Below are 27,199 nucleotides of genomic sequence, written 5' to 3'. Positions count from 1 at the left end.
CCTTTTCGACATAAACATCATGAGTAATTTTGATTCCTTCTGGCATGAACTATCCAAGAAATTGTGTCATTTCGTGACACAACTTTTCTCCACCCTGTTTATTTAAATTTATGTTCCCTGCATTACGTGATAAGATGATGCTGCTGCGTAACGCAGGATGAGATTTAAGTGGTGAGATGACACCGCTGAGGGTGAGGTAAGTCGTTCAGAAAAAATTGTCGGGGACGGCGCTGGAAGAGAAAATGAATCTTCTTCGGGAATTCGAACATTAGGGTGTTGTATTGATTTTTATGAAATTACGTCAGCTATTTTAAGTTCAGTTAGTTGAGATACTGTGTAGATTAGTTCGATGGGGTTAATGTTAGTGAGGAAAAACGTTACTAGTTCTGAAGATAGCGAATAAAAGGTGGCGGAAATAATCATCATGATAGGTTAGCGATATATTATTTTCCAAAAAAATATTTAGGTAAATTAAGATTGTACGGCAAGATACCGAAATTTATCATTGCTTCAATACGTTGTAATATGGTTTAGATATAAGTGGATAGATTACGGTGTTTCGTGAAGTCTGAATATTTCGCGAAAAATAAGCGCAGCAGACGGCGTCGGAAGAGAAAATCATTTGGGATAGCTATGTGTTCTTCGCGAATCTGCACATTACGACTTTATTACCATTTATTGGTGCAATCCATATGCTATTCCTTCGCCAATGGCGGTGCTGGGCCGCAGTGCAGCTGGCTACGCCTCCGCTCATCGTCGAATGGGACGCCGAAGGGGAGAACGCCCATCATCGACCTGTGCCGCCCCATTTAACCAAGGTCAAGCAGACCCACTTCCGCCATTCACGACGCATCCACAAAGGCGAAATCAAATATTTTTCCACTGAGCAAACAATCAAATGTAAATTTACTCTTCAAATTTATGAGGAAATCCAGAGTTCTTGACTCAATAACTTCTTTTTTTCTGAATTCTTCAACGATCTATCAGTTAGTTGGCGTCAACATTCCTCACATTAATTTCCATTCCTTTTTATTTCGTCGTAATTCTTGAATCTGACTTGTTTCATTATTCGTCTCATAAACTGTGTCCAAATTTTATGTGTATATTGAGTATACCTTTCTCAATTTGTGCCTGTTTTTGAGATGTAAAAAATGAATATGAGGAAATAATGTATTAAAATTCTAAATTTGTGATTCTGGCAAATTTTTAACAAGGTCAGTTTCGCTCACCCTGAAAATTTCTAGAGTATCGATCAAGTTTTGAGCAAGTAAAAATGACAAAATACAACCGTACCCTTACCAAAACAGACAAAATACAATCGTGGGAATGAGAGTGATGCAGGCTCTTAAAATGCTAACCCCGTTTGTAAGAAAAGAAATTGTGCAATGGAATTTGACTACTGATAATGAGTACGTACCAGCATTTATGAATTTATTTGCATCCACCCCGCAAGCTGTCTCCTTAGGCGTGTGGTGGGGGGTGTTAAGACACCAGCCATTTACAAATAAGAAATTGCTCCAAAGAAATTCCGCCTAGCATTCATTCAGGTCTTTTATTGGGAAAATTCAAATCCCCATACCTATCCGTTCGGCGAAATATATCTCTTAATTTATCCTTTTCATCGGACCTGGAAGTATAGTGATGTTCTAATTTGATGTTCTCCGAGTCGCTCTTACAGATATCTATTCTCAATTGCTCTAGCAATCTTAATGCTAGCGCGGAGCCTCCGAGTCTCTAGAGATTCCTAGTCTAATTCTTTTAACATGTGTGTGACGCATTTCGTAACTTTATGTACTATATAAAGTAGCTTTATATTCATCATCATCACTGGTCAACAATCCTAGGATTGGTTTGACGCAGCTCTCCACTCAGTTCTCCTATCAGCTAATCTTTTCAGACCTACGTAGTTCTTCTTTCACATCCTTCTTCACTTGTTCCATATATTATATTATAGCTTTTCTAGTTCACTTTATATTATAGCTTCAATGTTCGGGGAAAACGAATACCTAGGTCTATCCGTTAATTAAAGGTCTTTATTTTATCATTTCTTGTGGACTTCGAATCATAGTGCCGTTCGAATAAGGCATTATCCGTGTCACTTAGAAAGAACGAAGAGTATCTATTCCGAAACGTTCGATCAATCCAAGCTTAGCTCGAAGCCTGCGACTCTATAGCTGCCTCCGGATTAATTAATCCGAAAGCTGCGTAAGACTCTCTTTTCGCTCGTTGCAATTTTGACGAATCGCGCATTTTTCGCTTGTATTTCATTGAGTTCAGTGATTAAATCGTTCTGCGCTGGATTGTTCATGATTGAAGGGTATTCGAGTTGCGGCCTGACCAGGACAATAGGGTGCAGACATATAGACATTTGAAAAAGAGGTGTTATCGTCCGCAACGTCATAGTGGCTAACTGACCTACCTGGACAGCTGCCCGTTGAATTGAATTTTATTTCTCAGGTTTCACTTAATATTTCAGTGCCCGGTATTACATACTATACCATATAATATTATATCCTCTAATTGCCGGTAATAATTGCGAATATCACAGCTGCTTGAGCAAAATATAGAAGCGAGAGTATTTAACTTTATATAACACTTTAGTATCGGCCTGAAACGCGTAAGTCCTCGAAAGGTATAAACGCTTTAATCCTCGTCAAAATGTTTGAGCGGCTCACTGCTATTGTTGATAGGATAAAAATACATCTATAAACACCTGTATTTATCATTTATACCTTACACTAGAAGAGAAACGATCGAACAGATGATAATTCAGTTTTTTATTTTTCTTAAAAAAATAGTTCTCTCTAGTGTCTCGATTCCAAAATCGTCAAATCTTTAAGTATCTCCTAAATTATTAGCTCTATATTAATCATTCTATCGGTCAACTTCAGTCCCTGTCGTGCAAGCAGATTTTGATAAGAAATCGAATACCATCCAGCCATTAGCTTATCGCAGTGGCAGTGGTGAGGTCCATGTCGATAAACCTCTGAAAAAAGACTCGTGAAAGAAGCAGTGAAGTCATCCACCAACCTCACCCCATTTCAGCCCCCATATGTAAAGGCCAAAAATTGTTCTCCATCTCTCATACAAATCATGTAATTTTGGGACGCATAACTATTCACCCATATTGGAACCTGGTGCCCTCTAGAGTAATTCAAACCCTCCTCCGCTATCACGATCCCATCGTAATTTATATTTATCCGAAAATAACAGAATTATTCACTTAGACTCGGAATGAGATTTCTATCGTAATTCTTCTAAATTCGTCTTAATAGAAAGGATCTATGGAGAAACAATTGTAACTTCTATGCGATATATTTGGATTTTGAAATGGTATTTGTGTGAGATTAAAAAAATTGATGATCGTAGGACCCTAGTGAAAAGTATTTACATTCATTATAACCTCTCGGTAGGCTATGAAGGGCATTAAAAATAACTAATTTCATTGAAGGGTGAAATTATTCATTTATGAAATATACAATTAGGTTTTTGGAAAATAAAAATTTCTTGGAAAAAATATCCAAAGTATTTGAAGAGCTTAATCATACAAAATGGAGTCATCCAAATATTTCCGCAAAAACACACAATTTAGGCATAAAAAATGATACACAATTGCTAGTGCAAACAACATATAAAACAAAATTCCTAGACGTGTAAAAGTAGTGGATATAACAAATTTACAAATAAAAATGATGGAATGAGATTTCACAGCCATATATAATACGGTTTAAATAGACATTGTGGTTATACATATAAGTAAATAACGAAGTCAATGCACAAGTAAAGGCAGTTTCTTCTTCAAAATTTCTGGATTTGCATAAGTTAATGTTACGCATAGTTCTCACCTAGGGTGAGTGAAGAGTGAAATTTCAATCAGAATGAGGGAGTGAAAGTATTCATGTATGTCTGGCATTCGCCTATTCGTGATATAATTTGCCGTTGGTATCTAAGAAAATTATAAGGGTTGTCTAGTCTACTCAACTATCATGAACCTCGTGATGATATCGTGAGATAAAAGTCAACCCAATTCCAGGGAATATGACAGACCGCCTACGTCTATTTGTAGAGAGGAGTTTTGGTGATGCAAGAGAATTTCCCGACGACTGAAATTAGGGAACCAAAGCTACTTGAACGGAGTAACATGGACTGTAGTCGAAGGAGATTTCTATTTCCTTCGAGAGGAGAATAAGTCATACACTTGGTACCAAAGAGCTAATATTTGAGACTTTTCATACCATTGATCAAACTTAACAGTTCATTTCAATCTTGTAATTTCATCAAATCAAGGCCAAAATGTATGCGTTTATCCTGTTTTAGTGTTTGGGATCAAATCGACGAATAATTCCATTATCAATAAATATTACATATTATTCATCCAATTCTTTGTGCAATTATGTCCGGTGGCTTAGCTTTAGCTTGAAAATTATGCAATCAGTCGAAATGGTAGTCTAGTTAAATGCTGTAATTTAAAATTTAAATTTGTTGTCCAATTAAATTAAAAGGTCGTAATTGGTGGAACCTGTGATCGTTGCAGACATTATTGATTTTATTATTATTTGTCATCTCCAATTTGAGAAAACACTAGTTTTTAAATTATCTCACCGGAATAACTAAAAAAAAGGTTTGTTACTTTATTTTAGAAAAAGTAAATTTAGTTTAGTCAGCAACGTTCACGCGTGGAGCCAAGATCGGGGACTGAAACGAACGAATCTAAAAACGAAAGTATGTATGTCGTGTTATTTTTCAAATTCTTTCGCAAGCGGTAGTGCCAAGAAAAATTGGTGAACTAGCCCACTCAAATTACAACAACCAATATTTTTATTCGTTTTCCTCGTCTCGGGGCTAGGCCGGGCCCACAGGTCCCCACCTATCCTTATCCACCCCTGTTTCGAAAAATGGCAATCAAAATAAACACTTTGAAGCAAATAATTTCGCGATCCAAAATAAATAACGAGCTACATATATATAATGCAAATAATATACTAATAATAATAAACAGCAAGGAGCAAACATAGTCGATGTATTACAATGTTGAGTCTACGGAAAGAGAGAAAACACAAAAATATCAGAATTTGACCGGTGAAATAAAAAATATTTGGAAGTTGAAAGACGTCAGCATTCACCCACTGATAATCTCTGCGGAGGGAGTCTTGTCTAAAAGATTCAAAAAAGAAGTCGAAGACCTGGGAATTAAAAAAACAACTGATTAACCTCGGGCAAAAAGCTGTTTTACTACAGACCTGCGAGATCGTGAGAAGATTCCTGGGTCGGGCATGATCGGACAGTGTAGGACAGGGTGAATTCTCTTCCTTAACATCCGAGCCTAATCTTAATTTGCCCTGATGATAGGTGAATATTACCGTCTGGTGAAACAAGCTGAGAAAGTGCATGGACTAATAAAAGTAATAATAATAACAAGTTCCACCCCGAAACAGTGCTTGAAAACTGCGCATTTAAAATTTACTACGGTTTGCCAATCCAAAAAGATAAAGTATAATAACATAGTTAATATATAGTTATATATAGCATAATATAGTTAATAACAGACCAGATAATAATGTTGATTGACTAGAAATATAGAGCTTGTTACATAGTTGATATTGCTGTGCCATTGTCGCATAACATCGAAAAGACAATAGCCGGAAAAATAAATAAGTACCAAGAATTGGCAATAGAAATAAAAAGAATATGGAATATGGGACAGGTTTATATAGCTCTACTAGTCATCTCAGCTACCGGTGTCATCCCAAAACATATACAAAACAGTTTCATAATACTCAGCCTTCATCCAAATACATACATCAAATTGCAAAAGGCTATAATAATTTCAACCTGTCATATCACGAGAAAATTTTTCAACGCGATTCAATAGTTAAGAGTTACCTTGGTGAGAACCCGTGCTCTTTACAATAAAACAACTCAGTGAAAACTGAAGAAAAGTTAAAGGAAAAAAATAATAATAATATAATAATATATAAAGTCTCTCCTTCGTTTTGCTGTGTGTTAAGTCGATAGCCAATCACCAGAGTTACACCAGTAACGCAGATGATTGAGTTGAAATTTAAAATGTGAATTACCAAAATTTAAAATTTTCAACCTGTGTATGGAGGGCATCAATATTTCATTCTCAATATCTGATAGTGAAGGCCTGCTGTCACGGTTATCAGCGGGATACGCGAGTGACTGGGTCATGATCCAAATTCGCAGAGGCCACTAAACAAGCGTTATTCAGTTATTTTCTGTTTATGAATTGCTCCTTGTGCTTCTAAAAGGAGGAAGGTTTTGATTCAGTTCGCTCTTATTTCTTCGTCAGATACCATTATAAGAAAAAAGGCATTAAATCGTTGAACCTTTTTAATTACCGCTTTGAAAAAAAAAACCATCGTATTGTCTACCCAGCGGCGTTGCTAAGTTTGATCGGCATATTTTCTGCGCAATACTTTAAAACCTTAATTTTCTTCGTGTAGAATCAATCAAAAGACGCTCGTTCGTGTCGCGAGATGATTGGTTTGATGGCGATGCGAAAAACGTTGCGTATTGAAATGTTTATCGATTTGTGGAATGCAGTGCACGCGGTCACTTTGAGGGCGTTTTCCCTCCTATTGCGGAGGATCTCTTCACGAAGGATGGATGCGAATTAAGACGCGAGCTAAGGAGAGGTGAAGGTGCAAAGAGGGAGGGTCTGCTTCGGACTCCCTGCACCCTTCCGCCATGATGCTTGCCGCCCTCCCCCCTCGGTTGACATTGATTCTGTAGTCGACATCGATTCTAATATCATCCTTGTAATTCTCCCAACGTCATTACGATTTCCGTTTATTATTTTTCGACTATTGCCGGGTTAGGCTTAGTGTGGTATATTACGATGGGCTAACTTCTTTTCCGCGCACTTCATACGGCGATTCTTCATTAACCACTTGATCGGCACGAATCACGTGATCAACATGAATAAACATCGATTTATTTATTTGTTATCCTCGTTCGTGGGTAGGCCAGGGTCGAAGCCCCTCTTCAATGTTAACCTCTGTTTCAAGTAACCTTTTTATTTGATGAAAAAGAGATTTGGCAATTTTTCTAACAAATTTATTTAATAATGTGCGACGCGTTTCGACCATCAGGTCATTTTCAGACACAATATGGAATTGTTGAAATCAGGAGCAGTGTTTGTGTAAGTAGTTCGGATGTGTGGAGAGTGGAAGGTTGAGGAAGGGGGGTTGTGTCATTGGGTATTTTACTTGGGGAATGGGATGACAAGAAGTGGCCCATGAATGTTCTTTCATCAAAGAAATCCCTCCCCTTCCTCAACCTCCCCCCCCCCCAATCACCACCCACTCATCTTAACTTTATAAATACAGCTCCTGATTTCAACAGCTTCACATTGCACTTGAGAATGATCTGACGGTGAAACGCGTCGTACATTGTTCAATAAAATTTGCGGAAAACTTCCCATCTCTCTTTTTCATTAAATCAGGATGTTATTCCACTACATCTTGCCCGCTTCGTTTACTCTTAATCTTTTTATCCCTAAACTATTTATTATACTGTTGCTCCACCCTTCACTCTTAGTTTAGCCATCGGGAGGCCATCAAATGTCCTCCTCCCCTTTGATGTTTGCCTAAGGCAATCGAAAAAAATCGTTTAGAACATTAAGGATCTTCCTCTCCTATATTCTCAAGTGCTCTTGTTATCTTGATTCTCTTGCTACACCCTTCACTCTATACCTCAGTCGGAGGATTAGCACAAAATTTCCAGAGCGCGAAAAAAGAATATGGGGAAATTTTACCTACACAAAATCTGTGTAACGCTTTCTGTACGCTCGTAGTAGTTTTTTTTACGAATCACGTAGCTTTCCTTCGTATTTTTTATGACATATTCCAAGCTGTTCGACAAATATCTGTTAAGTGACTTGATACCACCATTCTCCTCTATACCAAGAGCCCGTCTCGCCTCTCAGAAAACAATCCCAACCTGTATACTGACTGGCCTTTGACCTCCTTTGCCATCATAGTAATTCCTCTTCCTCCTTAACCCTCTTGCCTCTCCTATCCCCCTTACCCTTTCACACAGGTATGTAAACGACTCTTAATGAGAGAAAAATTTGTAGTCTCTCTTGCTAATGACACGGGAGTATCGAAACCGTTCGAGGTTGTATCGAATAAAGCTTTTTGGGATGTACATAGAGGTGTCAAGATGTGTATTTAATTGCTTTTTTTTCTGCGTCTGTTTCAGGTGAGTCGCAGAGGTGAGGATCGCGTTGCGTGTTCGGCCGATGCCCCTCGTGGTCCACCATCGCAGCAGCAGCGCAAGCGGAGGACAAGATGGCGGCCGAGTTGTGCGCCATCCAGGTGCACTTCTCCTCGTCGAGGACGTCTCCGCGGAGGACGTCCGGTGGCGGCGCCACTGTCGCGTCGGAGGGTGAGGAGAGGGCGCGCGTGCTCACCTCCCCCTTCCCCCCGCCACCCCCCGACCTCCCCGCGGCCAACGGACTCAACAACAACCACGGAGCCATCCCATGCGGGTACGTTACTATGCTACGCTTTGTGTTATATGGGCATTTCCATGAAAATGTCAACTTTTTCTCGCGAATTAAAGTTCAGGCTGTAAATATTTTATCTTTTTTAAATCAACAGCTAATTGATTTATCTTTTATATAATATATATTTTTTAACTCTGCCAAAATCGGACCTGCTCGCGTCATCGCACAAGATGTAGAGTGAGTTTTGTCTTGTTCACCTCCATTTTTCAGTACATTTCTCTTCATTCCTTCGTATTCATCTTCTGCGTGAATTCAATGAAAATCTAATTCATCTTTTTCGCTTAATTCAATGTATATTTTTAGTCGTTTTCCATGAAAATATCGTTGGCTTTAGTTATCCTGACGTGCTCTACTTTGGCTTGCTATATAAATTATCCCGACGGATTTTATGGTCTGGTTTGTACTCTATCTTAAAGGTTACATGCTGGTTAATGTTAATCTAAGGCTGGATAATATAAATCGGCTGTTTTCGGTTGGAATGTGCATTAATTTATTTTCCAACTTCTCGTCCATCATGCTGTTGGTCGACAATAATGTCGTATCCTTTAGATACGACGACCCGCACGTCACAAATGAAATGCGTTCCGTTTGAGTGTGCCGCGTTTACAGGCGCCCAGGACAACCCCATCCCGCCCTGTCTACTACCGACCCCAACTCTCCCTCCTGATCGCGTCCGGACATTGCGATACCACCTCCTATCTATCTCTTCTTCTTCCTTTTCGCTTCCACAGTCCAGTTATTACTGTGAGCGACTTTTGAGTGGCAGCCCGGATCGGGGCTCCGATGTAACCATTTCTACACTCTAACAGAACTGAAAGGCCAAATATAATATTACAATATTAATAATATATTTTTTTCACGAAACCCACGTTTTATTAAAAAAAGAAAATAACTACCTAAAGCTTCTTAAATTATGGTCAATTACAAGTATGTTTGTTGTGAAAATTACAATTAGTTTTAGAAGAAGAACATTCAGACATTAAAAAACATGGTGCTTATGTAAAATTATATTTGTTTTCGCTAAGAGGCAAGGATGATATCCTTTGACTAGCTAGTATTATTCTTATAATCTTACATTTCCTTCACATAGCCTGTTTTAGTTGGTTGAATGGTCATTAGTCAATGTGTGAAGCTCTAATAGTTTGTGATGAATGTGTTGGCTCAAGTCGTTAAGGATCACTTCATCACTTAAGGTATTAATTCAGTATAATCCAAATCTATGCATGTTATTTTTGATGCTAAATCTAAAATGGTCAAATCTAAAACAATCAGTGAATTTCCCCCAAACAATGAAAAAACTTTAGTAAATGGAATGGATGGGTGAAGAGAGTCAGGTAAACCATTGAATAGGTCTAGTTGCTGCTTTAAGCTCCAGGCTAAATTTGAATTTTTGCTAGTTATTCAGTTTTCAAAGTCAATTTTGTAAGACAAATTATGTTCATTTCCTCATACTATATTTAATTTTCATACTTATAATTTGGTTTCCTAATTGCCTATTATCAATTTTACTCAAATATCTATGCCAAAATGCCATTTTAGCCTTGAAATACATGCTTTCACTCATAGCTGTTAGTGAGTGAGTTCATAGGTGTTCTGTCCTCCTTTATACATGTTATCTGCATTGTGTGTGTTCCTTGACCATATCCAACCCCATAACTGCCAATCAAAGAGTACAGCCTTGGGAAAATTCATTCGTCCAATATAATTGTAACAAAATTGCTAAAACTATAAATTCATTTCCAGTATAATTTTTCTCTGGAAATAGTATGAATGTTGCATCTGGTAAATAAAGAATCATGCCTTGTCTTGTTTGTGTTTGTGGCACTGATTGTATCTTGTTTAATCGGCAGGGGCGGCGCAGGTCTTCCTTTGGCTGGGGCAAGCAGTGGGGCCCTGGCCAAGAAGGTGCCCAATGCATTCCTGCAGACGAGGATGCTGACGCACCTGCCCAAGAGGCCTCCCGTCGACATCGAGTTTACCAGTCTGTCGCACTCTGTGTCCGAGGGGAGGAGGAGAGGTGAGCGCCACCTATTGAATTGACCCCTCCTCTCATCATAAAGGAATCGTCTCTTCTATGGTCTCTTCTCGTACTACTACTGTTTTTGATCTCTGAAATGCAACTAACCCATCACCCAGAGCAGGTGCTTTGTTTGAAATTGTATGGTGATTGCCAATACTGGTTCCCACTTTATTGTCAATCCCCACGGGTCTGAAAACCATAAATTTCATTTTAAACACCATAGATTGTTTGCATGAAATTTATGCATATCATTGTTTTTTTTACCAAAATGGCCATATTTATTATGGATTGAGCAATTTTGTTTATATTTATTCTGATATTTGTCCTTAACTAATTTTGAAGTCACCTTCCCTGATTTTTGTCCAGGAGTTGTGGGTGAATTGTAAAAATGGGGATAGTTTTTGTTGGTTTTTTTTGGTCAATCAATCAACAGAGTTTTTCTCAATGGGGTTTTATTCGGTAAAGTAATAACGCGATGACATTACATGACACAATCAGGTGCTTCTCCTCCTGTGTCCGCCTTATGTACGCTCGATCGCTGGATTCCTGGAATGAGAAGAGAGGGAGGGAGCGTTTGCAGGGAAGGAGGGGAAAAACCCAAGAACGGGAAGGAAAGAGGGAATGGGATGGGTTCCTTGGCACTCCCTGTACCTACCCCAACAGTTTTGTATTACTCAACGCCACTCTTAGTTACTAACCCCAAAGTTGTCCCATTAGTATCTTGATGGACTTCAGTATCTCAGTCCATCGATTGATTTTCTGGTACTTTTCTACATTTTTTATTAATTAGCCAGCCTCTAAATTACCCATCAACAATCCCTGTTATTAATACACAGACTTTAGCTATCTTGATGATGAAGTTAAAAACGACTTGAATATTATTAGGAATAGAAGGATCAACAACTTTGCTATTTCCACATCGTATTTTATTGACACCGACCATGGTTTCGTTGCAGAGTAACATTATCAAGGTGAAAATTCAGGTACATAAATTGACAGTATATATACCCAACCCAACCTTCTGCTATATATACTGTCAATTTATCTGAATTTTTACCTTGATAATGTTACTCTGTAACGAAACCATGGTCGGTGTCAATAAAATACGATCTCCACCAAGTTGCGCCCGCTACGATAAATTAATTAATTAAATTAATTACATTAATGACTTGAATATTGATTGGAATAATAACAGCCACAAAAAACTAGTTTCTATGCTTATTGTGTTCTTCTCAAGGGTACAATCCCCTCTTGGACTTTTTATCCTTAGAATGTTAAACCATTGTGTGGAAAATTATTAAGCCATTAATACTCCCACTAATATGACTATATTTATCTAAGTTGAGCTAGCAACAATTGAATCATGGAACTAAGATTGCCAAAACCAGTTTGGAGAATGAACTTTTAAATTAATTAGTTTGAAGAAAATTACTCATTGTTGAACCAGAAACTTGAATCATTTGGTAATCTTCTTTTGAATACATTCATTTTAACATGATTTACAAAAAACAATTGGAAGCCTTTTTAAATGTGAAACTGTGGCAAAAATGGAATGAGTAAAATAGGTAATTCAGTGCTTGTCTTGTGTAGTAAAGCATTCCATGAATACATAATGAAACTTAAGAGGATGCTTGCATCCCTCTCTTCTGGTGTGTTCTTTTGTCATTTCTGGTTACGAACGTATTACTAGGTTATACCCTTAGTTGTTGACTCTCTAACTTGAAATTTTAAGGTAAGTAGAGTAGGCCTTGGTCAACATTGGCATTTATCTCGAACACAAAATAATTACATCAACGATAATACTGAATTAAAGTTTTTTAAATTTATATGCAGACAAATTTTGCCTTGGATCTACTTTATAACACATGAATATTTTGAGATGATGCCAAAAGTATTAGGTGCGTAATGCATCGGCAAAAGAGACTGATTAAGAGGGAGGTATGCATCTCATTAAGAGGTCATTGCATAGTTTCATTCTTTATTGTTTATCAATTTGTATTTTGATAACTATAACTGCGTGTATTTTAATATATATTTTTTCATTCTCAATAAGGTTACAAGACCCTCCTGAAATGCATAAGTGGGAGGTTCCGATCCGGAGAGCTCTCAGCGATCATGGGTCCATCTGGTGCTGGGAAGAGTACACTCATGAATATCCTGGCGGGATACAAGTAAGTTCAGAGGGGCACATCCTGTCATTCTGTTCTCTACCTCACACACATCTTGGTTGAAGCAATGATCACTCTGAAACGGATGTCTTTCCATAGATGAATGGAAGGCTATTCCAGAGAGGTATAGTCCATGATTCCAAAATATGATATTAGAGAAATATTATGTACTAATTATTGGGTGTGATGCTGAATTTCTCTCTTTGATATCAATCAATATCTCTGCTGTAATGTCTTTGAACCATTCGATGAAACTCGTTGATATTTCATCGTATGTATGCAAATGAAATCTAAGGCTAAGAATCTAACTTTATACATTTAACTTAGCAATGCTTAGTTAGCTAGTTACATACATCCACATATGTACCTATGAAATGATACAATTAGCAATGTAAAATATAGAAAGTTTTGGTTTATAGATTCAAATTAAAACTTTCTTAGATTTCTCATGCCTCATAATTTAAGAATCAATCAGTGGAGTGATTTAAACAAAGGATGACCCTATTTTTTTCATGGTATAAAATACTCTAAAAAGTAAATAGTAAAACAAATGTAAGATTATGAAAGACTCGAGATATGATGATGGTGAAAAGAATATTCATGCATTCTCTTCCTCTTCGCCAACTTGAGTGCCAAGGCCGTAGCCAGAAAAAAATATTTTGGTAGGTTCATTTTGGGAACGGTCACATTTTGGGAGAATATCAATGGGCTACACTTAAGACTGTCTCTCTTAAACATTTTATTGTGGACTGACCCTTCCAATTGCTACGACTTTTAGTGTTTCAATAATATTCTTAGAGGATTCATGTCAATCACCTCTCTGCATTGTTACAATATCAACAACATTAAGTTTCAAGTAGTTGATGGTAGCAGGAATGACTTTGTGGCAATTCTTCATAATAGGAGTGGAAGAAATTGTAACTTCACTAGAGTCTTATGAATTTTTATTGGATCCTAACCATGCTTTTGTTACAGAATAACATTGTCAACAAGGAGTCAATGTTATTATTACCACCTTAGTAATGCCATTCTTCCATATAAATGAAACCATTTTCAGAAAATATAAAAACAGATGCAGAAATGGCAAAGTTTCTACTTCTTGAACTGCTACATTGAAGTTTCAAAACTAAAATTAATGAATTGTGGAAAGGTTATCCTTTTTTCCATTAATAATGCTTGGTATTTTTTCTTCTATGATATAGGACGTCATCTCATCTCACGGGCACAATAACAGTGAATGGCAAAGAGAGGAACCTGAGGAGGTTCAGGAAAATGTCTTGTTACATCATGCAGGATGATGAGTTGCTCCCTCACCTGACTGTTCGTGAGGCGATGACTGTGTCCGCCAATCTGAAGCTCGGCAGGGGAATGCACAACAGTGATAAACAGCTCGTGGTGAGTGATGGTCTTGATTTTCTTGCTTGCTGCACTCCATTCAATTTAAAAGGCTTATCTGCTCATTTTTGCTCACAAGGTGGAAGGGAAGGGTGGAGTCACAAATGGCCAAAAAGGTACTCATGCAGTGCTCTGCTAAATGTTAGTGATATCAACACGTGAGCCTATTTTCAGTTGGGACTCGGCACGTAGGCATGGGATCTTTGAGGGCTTCCCCCGTGGAATTTGTTCCTTTGTTTTGACGACCTGAAATGCATCTGCTGAGGAGACCACAAGCCCAGGGGCATCTATCTTCCAACACTCCAGTTTTCAATGAAGTTGCATTTCATAATGTCTACCATAACCAACAATGAATTTAACTTTTAGCATTATGCAAATGATGTATATAGCTGACTTAATGAGAATTATGATTTTCCAATGTGTGCAAATTGACAAGGAAATATCAGTTGAGGCAACCTGTTTACCTCTGAATCACTTCTGAAGCAAAATCATGGCTACATGCATGGCTGGGACGAGTCTATTTTGACAAACTGTTGGAAGAAAATGACCGTTCTCTTTCAGGAATCAGTTGAGAACACTTGCACTCACTGCCAACTACCCAGCAATTTCTTCCCTAAGTAAGACAACCAGAAATAACCTCAATTTGGGTTGGCCAACCTGTCTTCCCCTGGAGGCCTAGATCAGAAGGAAAATATTGCCTTGACTTTAAACACTCTCCCTCACGGGGTCAATTTCCCTTCAAATCCTTGTCATTCTGCACGTATAGGTGTCATGAACTTTTAACTCAGATATTACACTTGAACGGTCCCTTAGTAAAAAAATATTTTTAGGGGTATCTTAACCCTTTCATGCCGGAGCCTCATGGAGGGAAATTCTTCTACATTACGAGTCCCTTGAAATTTTTTTGCACTCCCCTGCACTATGCTCTCTTGTGTCAACGAAAGGCAAAAGTTCGCAATTGTCCCAAGGTTGGGATCCATCTCAGTGGGATGCCTATACTTTTCCTTGGCCACCGTCGGAGACCATAGATGGATTAAAAGACTCCTTCACAGTGTGAGTCCATGGTCAACTGAGTGAAATAGACATGTTTTATAAAAACAAATATTTTTTGTTCCCGTCAATTTAATACATGAAATGAGTTTCCAGTGTTTGTCCGAGCGTTAAAAAATTTTGACTGACGTTCAAAGTTTCATATTGATGGATTTAGTATACATATCTCTGTTCCATATTGACTAATTTGGAACTGAACTGAACTGTGTTGATATATGCGCTAGAACTCTGTTTGAAATTTCCATGTGATAAGCAAAAAAAAAGAAAAATTCATTTTTAACGTAAGATTTTTAAAGTAAGAAACAAATTTTTTTAGAAAAACACTGTAAATAGATGTAGTTGACCACATGGAGAGGATAAGAAAGGTAGAGGTAAGCGGCTGAGGCAGGGCGGGGGCTCTCGATAAGCTGGGTCTTGATGGGCAACCACGTACTTGGGTGTACTGTTTCCACCATGGTCACTTTCCTCCAACACTGCACCACACATACGCTTTTGTTCATTTGCATCAGAAATTTGGTGTGTCTTTTGTTCTTTAGCGATGAAAATCCTCGTGGCAAATGCGTGGCATCAGGCACAAATGGGCTGAAAACCCACGTTCACATTTTTCCCTCTCATGATTGCAGGTCCAGGAGATCTTGGAGATGCTTGGTCTGGTCGAGTGTTGTAACACGCGCACAGCGAGCCTGTCTGGGGGACAGCGGAAACGACTCTCAATCGCCCTCGAGCTGGTGAACAACCCACCCGTCATGTTCTTCGACGAGCCCACCAGGTGAGACTTTAACTCTTTTATATATTTATTATGATTCATCTTTTAAAATCCCTTGCAAAATCCTTGGTAGATTAATGTAAAAGATGAACAATGAAAGCCAAAGATTGAAATCAATATCTGAAATCTCAGGGAATTATTTAATTGCTATCCAGTGGAGACACTGACTTTTCTCTTCTTCCTTTTAACTATTTTCCATTCTAAAACAAGTCAACAAAAGGTTTATTATTTGAGATTCATCCCATCTTAAATGTGCAGTGCTAAGACGAAGCCCATGCAAAATTTTCATTAAGGTGTGACAGCTCTAGTTTGCAATTTTTGGTATATATTACTCTTGTTATTAAATTTTTTTTATCATTTTCAACATGCGAGTGAAATCGCAACTGATGGCTTTTTGACTAATGTGTGGTAAAAGATGTGAAATGATATCACTATGCTGCTTGGGTAATCAAGTGATGGTGGGCATTGTAGTTTGGATAAAAAATCTATTTTGTTATCTTTGATCAGAAGAGTGGCAGATGAAACAAAGGGCAGGGTAGGATTTTAACCCATTAAATCCCAAGCATGTTAATAACTTAAAAATTCCAAATATTTTGATAAATTAGCAATAAAACAGACTTAAATAAGGCAAATTATCGATTTTTATATTTTTATTGTTTTTAGTTTGTCGTTGGTGAAACGTTGCGTATACGCAACGTTGGGAGTTCCCCTAGTCATATGAGCCGTTTTGCCTTTTTTTCGGAACTCTTTTCTTTTTGCAAATAATTCTTTTTGATTATAACCCAAACATATAATTAACCGAAAATATTGATTAAACTTTGTATTGTTCATGAAATTTAGAAGAGCAATGTAGATGAATGTTGCACTTTTGGTAATCACTAATTTTCTGGCTGCTACAAACTCGGCATCTTCATCGTGAATGTTTTCGTCACAATCAATATTGTGGCAAACCTTGTCTTTCCTTACTGCATTTCGCTAACTATTTATTCCGTTATGTCCTATATTATGGCAATTTTAGTTACTATGAGGGTAGTTGCCTAAATCGAAACTTGAAGCTTGTCCGTGGTGGAAGGCTCCATATTCTCAATAACAGACAATTTATGTCACCCACAAATTATTTATAAAAATTTATAGTATTTGACCGGTTTCGGCTGTTACACCATTATAAAGTACAGAAAATATAAAGCAACCGGTCAAATAATAGGAATTTTTATATCGAGAAAGTAACAAAGTGTCTGCTATTGAAAATGAGTAATTTCTCCTTCACTGTTTTATTTTTTCTTGAGGAAACATAACACTATTTCTGAACAAAAATATGCCTGACTGATGGTTGATCCAATTACAACTTCGAATTCACAAATGGATCCAATATACTGAAATTTGGTAATACATTTAGTTACATATCAAGCCAACTCAAAGAATAACGCATTCATTTTACCGATCATACAATCAAAACAACCTTACTTTCCCGTGGATAGTTCCTTTTGAGTGCGAGGAAGGCAACTTGCGACTCTGTTTTCTCTCTCACTACAAGGGATTCTTTAGTCATAATTGGGAAAAATCCCATTTGAGACAAAAGTATCAGTAAAAAATTACTTGACATTATTTTCAAAATACAATAAGTGATACCTTGCAACTTCAGTAACTTTTGCCAGGCCAACTACAACCCTTTCCACTAAACTCAAAGAGGTATCACTTTTCAGATGCTCATCCATAGACAGAAAATTTTCCCAAGGAAGATATCATTCTCCACAAATTAACCCCAAATCTTACTGGTTTTCCTCTTATAAACATTTTAACGGAATGGCGGCCAAAATATGGCATCATCTTCTCGTCAAAAGATAATATATGAGAATTTGCATCAAACCGTAGAAATATTTGGTTGAGCTCGTAAAGTATGGACGTGTCTTAGAAAACTTATCCCCCTTGTCCAAACTTCTGTTACCAACCAGGAGTATGAACATTTTAGGTTCAACAAAACGCTTCAGGGACATCTTTGACGCACAAGAGGAACGCCTTTATCAGCGTCCCTACTCCAGTAATATTTTGTAGCTAACCACTAAACATCGGAACGGAAGAAATACCACACTATTGTAATATTTTCTGAGAATTTCACGCACTATGATCACTGGCGATAGTGAGCAACTCAGGCTGCAAATGTGGGTTCAGGTCATTTGGAGGAAACAATTGTTCAACAGACAACCACAGGTATAGTAAAAGCAGATGGAACAGAACATTGTCCCTTCATATACCGTAGTACCCATAAAGCCCTTTACCTGAGTGAATATACCAAGAAATATTTTTCTTGGAATCCCAGTGCATTCATCGTGACTCATAGTTCTCAAAAAATTTCTTTCAAAATGGCCTGCACCCTCATTTGGAGCCTTACCAGCTCATTATCGTCAGCGGCCAGTGGGCATGAATTTCTCAGAAAAAACTGCGATAGTGTGATCCCTCTTATCTCTCCATTTATTTTGCTCACTCGCCAACCCCTGCTGTGCACGGAGACCCATTGGTGCCGGGATATCCCCGCCCAGCCTAAGTATGCATTTTACCCTCCCACTACCTTCCCTTTGAATCCTATTCAACAACACCACGTAATTACGACTTTACGATCTATTTGCTAACCCTCACATACTCACTTGCTTTTAGCATACTTGTCAACTGTGGTAAGCAGATCGTTCTTACCTTAGAATGCCAGTATATTTTGGAATTGCAGACTCCTACAGAAATCTGGACATTTTTCTGGACAACTCTACAGCAAAGTTTTTATGCACCTTTTATTGTAGGTCACAAAAAATTCCCACTATAGCGCAAGTAAACGATGATTTAATCTTGCTCGATACGTGAAGTTAAAAACATCTAACAGTCACAACTCGGTGAAAACTCACCACCTGCCAAACATCCTAGTAAGGACCCTTCAACACTTATGTAGATGTATATTTAGGACTAAAATACTGTACAATTGCCCAAAACTAAAGTTTCACCATAAAAAGGTAACATATTCTTGATAAGCATTTCATTTTTCAGTCCAATAAGAAACACTCTAAACGACTACCACCGCGGCGCGCCGTTTACCTAGATTACCGGGGTTCTCCCAACGTTGCGTGAACGCAACACTTACTTTATTCTTAAATAATTTAAAAACCACTTAGTCAAATTCACCCAAATTGTTGCAATGACCTAGAATACAAATGCATCATTGTATTTGCAGAGAGATATAATCATCGAGTGCCTCAGATTTAACATAATATGTAAACTTAGAAGATAGCCTAGAATAGCGACTTACATGTAAATTAAAAGGTCATTGTAAACACAAAAGTTATTAAATTTCTTCCGTAGAAAAATTTACAACGTTTTAGAAAGCATTGAACTACCTATGTTAAAAATATTAACTACTTACCAACAACAAATACGGAGAAAAAAAATCGCAAAGTTTGCGTTGCGTTCACGCAACGTTGGGAATAAATGGGTTAAGTTCACCAAACAGTGGCTGACAGTGTTCTTGATTTGTCCTGTTGTTGTTTTCAGTGGCTTGGATAGCTCTTCATGCTTCCAGTGCATATCACTGCTGAAGTCGCTGGCGAAAGGGGGTCGGACGATCATCTGCACCATCCACCAGCCAAGCGCAAGGCTCTTTGAGAAGTTTGACCACCTGTTCATGCTGGCCGAGGGACAGTGCATTTACCAAGGTGCCATCCCAGGCCTTGTCCCGTTCCTCTCCTCAATGGGACTAGACTGCCCCAGCTACCACAATCCCGCTGACTTTGGTGAGTACACGCCATTCCCTCTGAAGAATCTACGTAACCATATTACATATCGGCTTTCGATTGGAAGGTCCTGGGTTTGCATCCCGGATGAAGCCTTTAGGCACTCCCAAATCAAAATTTTTGAAAGTCTGAGGTGTGGTAGGAGCTTTGCTCTGAATGTGTAAAAGTCGCATGCCTGTGACCAAGTTTGGGGTGAACTCCTCTACTGAAACCAGTCTCTGTGTTGAACCACTGAGAGATTGAGTGCAATGCGAAATGTTTAAGTGAAATTTTATGTCTTTTCTGATAAATGGTAATCCTTCTTTTCAGTGATGGAAGTGGCTTGTGGAGAGCATGGTGATTATGTACATAAATTAGTAATGGCTGTGAATAATGGGAAATGCAACAATTGGAACCCCAACAACAACTCAAAGGCTGCCTGCATTTCGAACGACATTCTTAAAGAGGCAGAAGTGCCCAGTGAGTATTCATTTTATGCACCTATGCATATTAGTTAGCTGTCCCGTAATTCATACGTAGTATGTATTTTAGAAAACATTTGGATTGAGCTAGGGTGGGCTAGGGGGGCCTGGTGCCCTCACCCAATTAAGGAAAATGGAGGTAATTAAAGAAAAAATTGAATATTGTTGCCTGAATTTTTCATTTTCAGTTGGATACCCCAAATAAAAATCCTAAATAGTGCTAGGTGGTCCGGGTAAAAGGGAATTTTAACCTTTAAGAGTGAAATTCAAACACTTGCGGCTAAGTTTAATAAATCATGCATGAGGACATGGTCGTGACATGCAGTAATATTCCTTAATGAGTATATAATGTGATTCATATAAATTTAAGTATGTACATATAAAATGTAATGGGGTGAATGTAGGGGAGGGCCTGCCACCCACATCACCAAATGAGGACCTGTATACTCCACTGATTTGAAGCAAGTACCTTCATTATAATGATATAAGTACATATGTATTCATTTGCCTGGAGATCTTGGAACATACTTGATTCATGATATAAGGCACATCAATTTTACAAAAAAAATTATTTGAGTAAATATTCCATGAATTACATATAAAGAAATTTGTCAGTGACATAAAATGCAACATAGTTCTTGATATCTCCATATAATTGAAGCCAATCACAAAGCCTCTAGTGGCTCCCAGCCTAATTTTTGTCAACTCTTTGTTTACTAGGTACTAGCAGTTTTGACAAATGTCAAATTTCCTCTGTGTAATATGGTTGATGTTTGGCATTTTCAGGCATGGCTAAGAATGGTCTGACGCCACCTGCACTTCCTGCCCCCCCCTCTTCCCCCACCGTCGCCCCCTCAGCGCCTCCTGCCTCCACGGCCGTCAACTGCACCACGTCACTGCTGGACTCTGATGAGAGCATCAGCTGTCCACCCCACCGTGACGGTTTTCCCACCTCTGGCTTCCGCCAGTTCTACATCCTGCTCAAGAGGACCTTCCTCTCCATCATGCGAGACCAGGTGAGCAACATTGCGGTTCATAATAATAATACTTATTGGGGATGGACGGATCCAGCGTATACTTAATTTCAGGTGTGGGACCTTTGTATATTTTCGGTTTTCGGATCCAAATGCATTTTTAATTGCCTGCTGTAAAACCTTGGGGAATTGTCTTGTAAATATCAGGAATTACTTTATTTAAAAATACTTTACATCCAGGTACTGTGTAACCTGGCTCCAGATGTGCAATTACATTTTGAAAACTGTAATTCTCCACAGTAGAGTATGGCAAGTCATTTATCATTTCAGCAATCAGCTTGGTGATACATTTCAACTGACTATCTGATGCAATAAACTTCTTTGGCATCAATAAATTGGCTTAAAGTTGTTTGGGCACATGAAAACTTCTTTACTCAGTATTTAACAAATGAGGATGAAATTGTTGATGATGAAGACATTGGGCTAGGTGGATGCTCGACACTAGGATTATCAGTCAATGTGCTTGCGCTTGGACATGAAAGTAGGCTTGTATCATTGGATAAATTTTACACTGGATTCAAATTTTTCTCACACATTTGTCTCCTGAATTTGATCACTTTTTCATCCCATACTTTATTTTCTTTTTGGGAGTTTGTTTTTATTAATTATCAAACAATATAGAAATTATACTTATCAGTATAACAAGTGAAGATCCTCACTAAGGTGATAGCTATGAAAATCAGTGGAAAAAAAGAGGGGCCATATTTACCTGAATATAGTCCCCTCTTTTTTTTCCAAAAATTTTCGTTGTAATTATAAAGGGGGGGACTATATTCAAATGCATTTTTTAAATTTTTACCTGAAATTGAAGTCTCAAAATTTGAGGGGGGACTATATTCAGAGTGGGAATATATTTGGAGAAATATGTACAGTAAATGCCCTTATTATTGATTCTTAACCCTTTCAGTGCGGCCAGCCGATATATCGGCTCTTACATAGTACATTATTTAATTTGCTATAATTTATTACATTGATGTATTTTATTTCAGTAAACGTAGTAAGATTTCATCAATATTAACCAGTTTAACCTCAATAATAAAAAAACTGCACATGGATATGTGCTAAAATAGCTTTGTATTGTTTTTTTTTCTCTAGTCGCTACACTTTATGAAAATACCCTCCACATTTCTCGTCAGTAGCCCAGGGAGAAGGATAGCACTCAGAGGGTTAATAATGAGATACAAATTACAGTGGAACTGCATGAAGCTTTCTCTATTGATGTTTTCAAGATACAATTTCAACAAATTGATTAAGGTGTACTAAGAGCTCATAGTATGGGTTGTCACAGGTCAGGGAAAAGTTATGGGTCTAAAATTTCTTGGTTGCACTGCATTTGTGGTAAACACGTTGAAAATAAACAACATGGAAGCAGTAAAAGTGATTAAGATATTAGCAATGCAGTGGCACTGGGCAGAAATGGTGAGAAATGGCAAAACGTCTCTGTTAATTTATCAGTACTTTTGGACCGAGAAATATCGCCAAGTTCCAAGGTGTTGTTCTCTGTGTCACTCTGAATGTAATCCGTGGTGTGGTGCTATGCAAAAGAGCGTGGCAATTTCGTGTTACCTATTTTGTATTTTAAAATTATGAGTGAATGACTGAATGATGGAGATATTTTTTATTACCATCATCTTATCTTTCCCTTCCATCTCTTGAATTCTTCCTATCAATTGTGATTCTGGATCTCATGGAAATATTTTGAATTTAATTTAATTACAGTGGAACCTCGTTAAAGCGAGTACGGGCTATAGCGACACCCCCGCTATAACGAGAGATAGCCGCTGCACCGTCAATTGACCCTATAATAAGCGTGTTAAAAAATTCGTTTTTACGAGACCCTTTCGGCGTTGGCTCTCGCCATAGCGAGGGTTTCACCGCCGGAAGACTTTCATCAAGACTCCTTAACCTCTGTAATTGCTAGCGATCTGTTAGAAATGAAGTTAATGGAGTGCTCAGTCTTAAATTTATGTGGTAAACTGTCGTTCGATAAATATAATGATTGACGAAACAATGCTTTGCACGATTTTTATTCAGTGCGGTGCTTATAAATTGTTTGAATAGTCAGTCGTTATTTGAGTAAGGAAATTTAGTGATGCAAAAAAACATCGCCTTTCGTCTGGATTTATGCTTACGTATATCGGATAGATGTTTATCTGTCGCCGCACCACTCCTGTTCCTGTATATCTGTTCGCAACAGGTATATTGGCTATTATTTGCTCCACCTCCGGTAAAGCGACAATTCGCTATAGCGAGTGTTTATTAGTGCACCGTGGGGTGTCGTTATATCGAGGTTGCACTGTATTTTAATTTAAGAGAATAGATAATGAATTTAGTCAATCATGATTGATGGATATTTGATGAATGATTTTTGAAGTTACCACCATCAGTGAACAATCCCTCCCGTCTCCTTTTCTTGCAGACGCTGACTCGCCTCCGGCTGGTGTCTCACGTTGTCGTTGGCACTCTAATTGGACTGATATATCAAGGCATCGGGAACGAAGCTTCAAAAGTCTTCAGCAATTCTGGCTGCATATTCTTTTGTGTTTTGTTTCTCATGTTCACGGCCATGATGCCAACAATTTTAACATGTGAGTATGAATGACTGTGTGAGCAGTGGCAGATCTATTAATATCCAATTTACGCTAGATAGAATGGTAATTTTGTTCGGACCTCCACTACTGCTGGGAGGTTAACCCCTTCTTACTCTGGATCTGCCACTGTGTGCAAGAATAGTTTAAAAATATAAAATGAAGCAGTGCATTTAAGCTTATGATAAGTTAATCAGCCATGGAATACTTTTTTATTGGAAATTTCAGTTATCACCATGCGTACTTTATTCTCATCCTAAAATTTTTATCTTTTTCCAGTTCCACTCGAGATGGCTGTGTTTGTAAGGGAACATCTGAACTACTGGTATTCCCTCAAGTCATTTTACTTTGCAAAGACAATGGCTGACCTTCCATTTCAGGTAATGCAGTGATTTTTTCTATCTTTGTCAAGTAAAGTAAATATTATTTGTGTTAAACTTAAGTTTGACAATGTAGAATCTTGGTTCTCATGGGTGAGTTTATGTTGTGGGATGCCTGAGATTTATGTATGTAGTTCTTTAAGGCATTAAAGTGCGTAGTCATTGTTTTCAAGCCCATTTTCTCTTAAAATGTGGTGTAAGCAGTGAAACCAGGTGCATAATTACCCCTGAAATCTTGGAGGAGGGGGCAAACACCTTGAAAAATCTGTTTGATCTATCTTAAGGGGTTTTATTGTTGGGCTTTGAGGCGAGTTTCTTTTTAATATTTCTCAAAAAATTAAGAAGCTAGGTATTGCTTTTCTCTCTATTCAGAGAGATTCTGTTCTCTATCAATTTTGAATTTCATAGATAAATGGGAAAATAAAAATTTTTCCCAAGCTCTGTTCCATGAGAAGGGGAGATTTGCATCCCCTCCATATAATGTTTTGTTCTGTGTTCAAAAGAGCGGAATGATTAGGAATGAAGGTACAAATAATGTTGCAAAACAGGCAGTGCCCATTGAAGCATTTACCACAAACTGATTCGAGGTGAAGGGGGAGTATAGCCCTCCTCCCACAATCATCAAGGGGGGCAATGGCTCCCTCATTGCTGTGTCCCTGAGTAAAACAACTGTTGTACAATAAAATTTTTACAAAATGAGAATAGGTACTTTTACTCATAATAGCATTTAGTTAGCCGCCTACAAAACAAGCATATGAAAAAGATTAACTCTAATTTTAGTATTCCATTTCAAATGCAAACATTAATGGTGTAGATTACATCCGATTGTAAAATATATGATTGATATTCATTATTTGTTCTTTTTTTTTCAGATTACATTTTCAATAGTTTACGTTATAATTGTATACTTCATGACGTCTCAGCCATTGGAAGCAACCAGGTTTTTCCTGTTTCTCCTTATGTTCATCATGACTTCGCTCGTGGCTCAGAGCCTGGGTCTGCTCATTGGAGCCGCTCTCACTGTTGAGGTGAGTCACGTGCCAGTCATCAAGGCTGGATATCACAAAATCCATTACACACACTCTGGAGCAATTTCAATCCTTTTGCACCTATGTCAGCTATAGAAGACAGATTTGCCTACGTAAACAAGTGAATGCTGGCTATATCTAAAGGAGGGAATGGGAAGTGGCTGCATCCCAGGCAATAAACTCAGGCATGCCACTACTCCTCAAGAGCCAGCTTAACGAGGGATTAGGCCCACTCTTTTGGACCTCTGCTCAACCCTTCATCTCATTTTCCATAATCAGTTTTCACCAGTATTGTCACCGGTGCATTCTCCCAATCCTCGAGTACTGCTCTGTTATCTACTCCACTGCCTGTCCCTCCAACCTTAAAATTCTCGAACGCCCAGTTAATTTCTTTATTTCATTAGTCCAACACCGTGTTCCTCACCTCTGTAATTCTTCTCACTCTGAATTTATGTCTGCCCTATCATTGGTCCCACTATCCTCCATTAGGGATTTTTATGATATTTCCTTCACTTACAATGCCTTAAATGGCAAGTTCCGATCCTCAGATATGCTGCCTCTCTTTTCACTCCACATTCCCTCCCGCTCCTTCCGTAATAACCAACTACTACACCAACCTAAATTCCGTCTTTCTCTCTCTCTCAGAGATCACTTTTTTACAGACTCCCTACCTCCTTCAATGCCATTTCGACTAATCACCCTTCCCTGGATCTTTCAATGCCCATCAGATTATTCAAGAGGCAGCTGCGAAAAGCCATCTTCTGAATCCCTTTTTTATATCCTTTTTATAGTTTTTTTTTATAGTTTATATTTGTTAAAGCTGCATATTTTAATTTGTCTATTCAATATAAAGGCCATTTTGACTGTATTTGAATGATTCAACAAATAAATAAATAACTCTACCAAAATGAATTTACCGTAAAGTAATAATAATGGCTATATTTTTGTGAATAAAAACCACATGGGTAAATTAAAATATAAATCATGGAAGAGACCAATTTGGTTTACCCTAAGTCTCAAAAATTTTCAATCAAAATTTTAGCATTTCTTTATTTTTCGCAAAAATGATTTTTGAATCAATTGTTTAGAAGAAAACAAGTATAGATATGTTCCACATTTATATTAAGATTTATGACTAGTACCAAAAAGTTTTTGTTTATAAAAACTATCAACAATGCCACCCATTCATGCTGCAAAAACGACCACTAATACATTGAACTGGAGAATGGCACAGAATCCCACTGAGCTGGGATGGGCAGTGGGTATACCCATGGGATTCTACGCCTCCACAGAGAGCTCCATACAAAGAAGCAAAAATGTTCCCAAGGTGAAAGCATTTACCTTAGAAGGGCTTGTGCGCAAAAGGGTTAACATACTCCTGCCAATTGTGTGATCCAGTCTCAGTTACTCCATGACCTCATGCAAAGGCCTTGCATGGTTTGTTGTCATTACATTCTTGTGATTCCTTCTTTCAATGAGCGGTGCTCTCTGATTGATATAATGCATGGGAAAACTAATGAAAAGTGAGCAGCAACTTTTTTAATTTGTTATTTGTAGCTTTTGAGAGACTGGGTGAATGAGGTGGATTCTTATGTCATTGTAAGTTAAATGGCGTCTCAGTCGACGCAATCAGTATTGGTAGAATCGGAATCAAAATTGCTATAATTTTGGAAACGATCCATCACCAATTGTAACATATCTTTCCTCTCCATCTACATACTGACTCTCTTGTTGTGAAAAGCAAATTTGAGTGTGAATGAGCGATCCCGATGAGTGTTAGCAGCTAAATTTCACTCCAATAATAGTGTGGAAACCCTATTTTGAAGCCCTGGGTACATGAAGTGCAAAAATTCCACTTAGAAAGAGTCATTTGCCTTGGCCGGGATCTCCTGAATTTGCCAGTTGTGATCTCCTCTTGAGCTACCAAGACATCTTCTGCCTCTGCAGTTTGTTTGGCGCAAGAGGATGAGATAGCGTGTGCTGTCAGACGTACGATGCCACAAGGC

At 38.0% G+C, this 27,199-nt stretch overlaps 1 protein-coding gene across 1 annotated transcript in view; it reads left to right on the top strand.

Annotated features, from left to right (window-relative positions):
- The window catches only part of LOC124157043 (ATP-binding cassette sub-family G member 4-like), a 67,567-nt gene that overhangs the window by 36,692 nt on the left and 3,676 nt on the right, over positions 1–27,199 (top strand). The window contains exons 2-12 of the mRNA XM_046531515.1: positions 8,227–8,515; positions 10,384–10,550; positions 12,607–12,724; positions 13,924–14,116; positions 15,790–15,935; positions 19,464–19,702; positions 20,012–20,161; positions 20,950–21,179; positions 23,617–23,785; positions 24,065–24,165; positions 25,038–25,193. Of these exons, the coding sequence (XP_046387471.1) occupies positions 8,316–8,515; positions 10,384–10,550; positions 12,607–12,724; positions 13,924–14,116; positions 15,790–15,935; positions 19,464–19,702; positions 20,012–20,161; positions 20,950–21,179; positions 23,617–23,785; positions 24,065–24,165; positions 25,038–25,193 (1,869 nt within the window). The 5' untranslated portion in view covers positions 8,227–8,315. The remainder of the gene's footprint in view (positions 1–8,226; positions 8,516–10,383; positions 10,551–12,606; positions 12,725–13,923; positions 14,117–15,789; positions 15,936–19,463; positions 19,703–20,011; positions 20,162–20,949; positions 21,180–23,616; positions 23,786–24,064; positions 24,166–25,037; positions 25,194–27,199) is intronic.

Source organism: Ischnura elegans, chromosome 4, assembly GCF_921293095.1.
Source record: "Ischnura elegans chromosome 4, ioIscEleg1.1, whole genome shotgun sequence".
NCBI classification, from domain to species: Eukaryota; Metazoa; Arthropoda; class Insecta; order Odonata; family Coenagrionidae; genus Ischnura; species Ischnura elegans.
The sequence above is the reverse complement of the archived record's forward strand: the minus strand, read 5'-3'. Positions and strand labels throughout refer to the sequence as shown.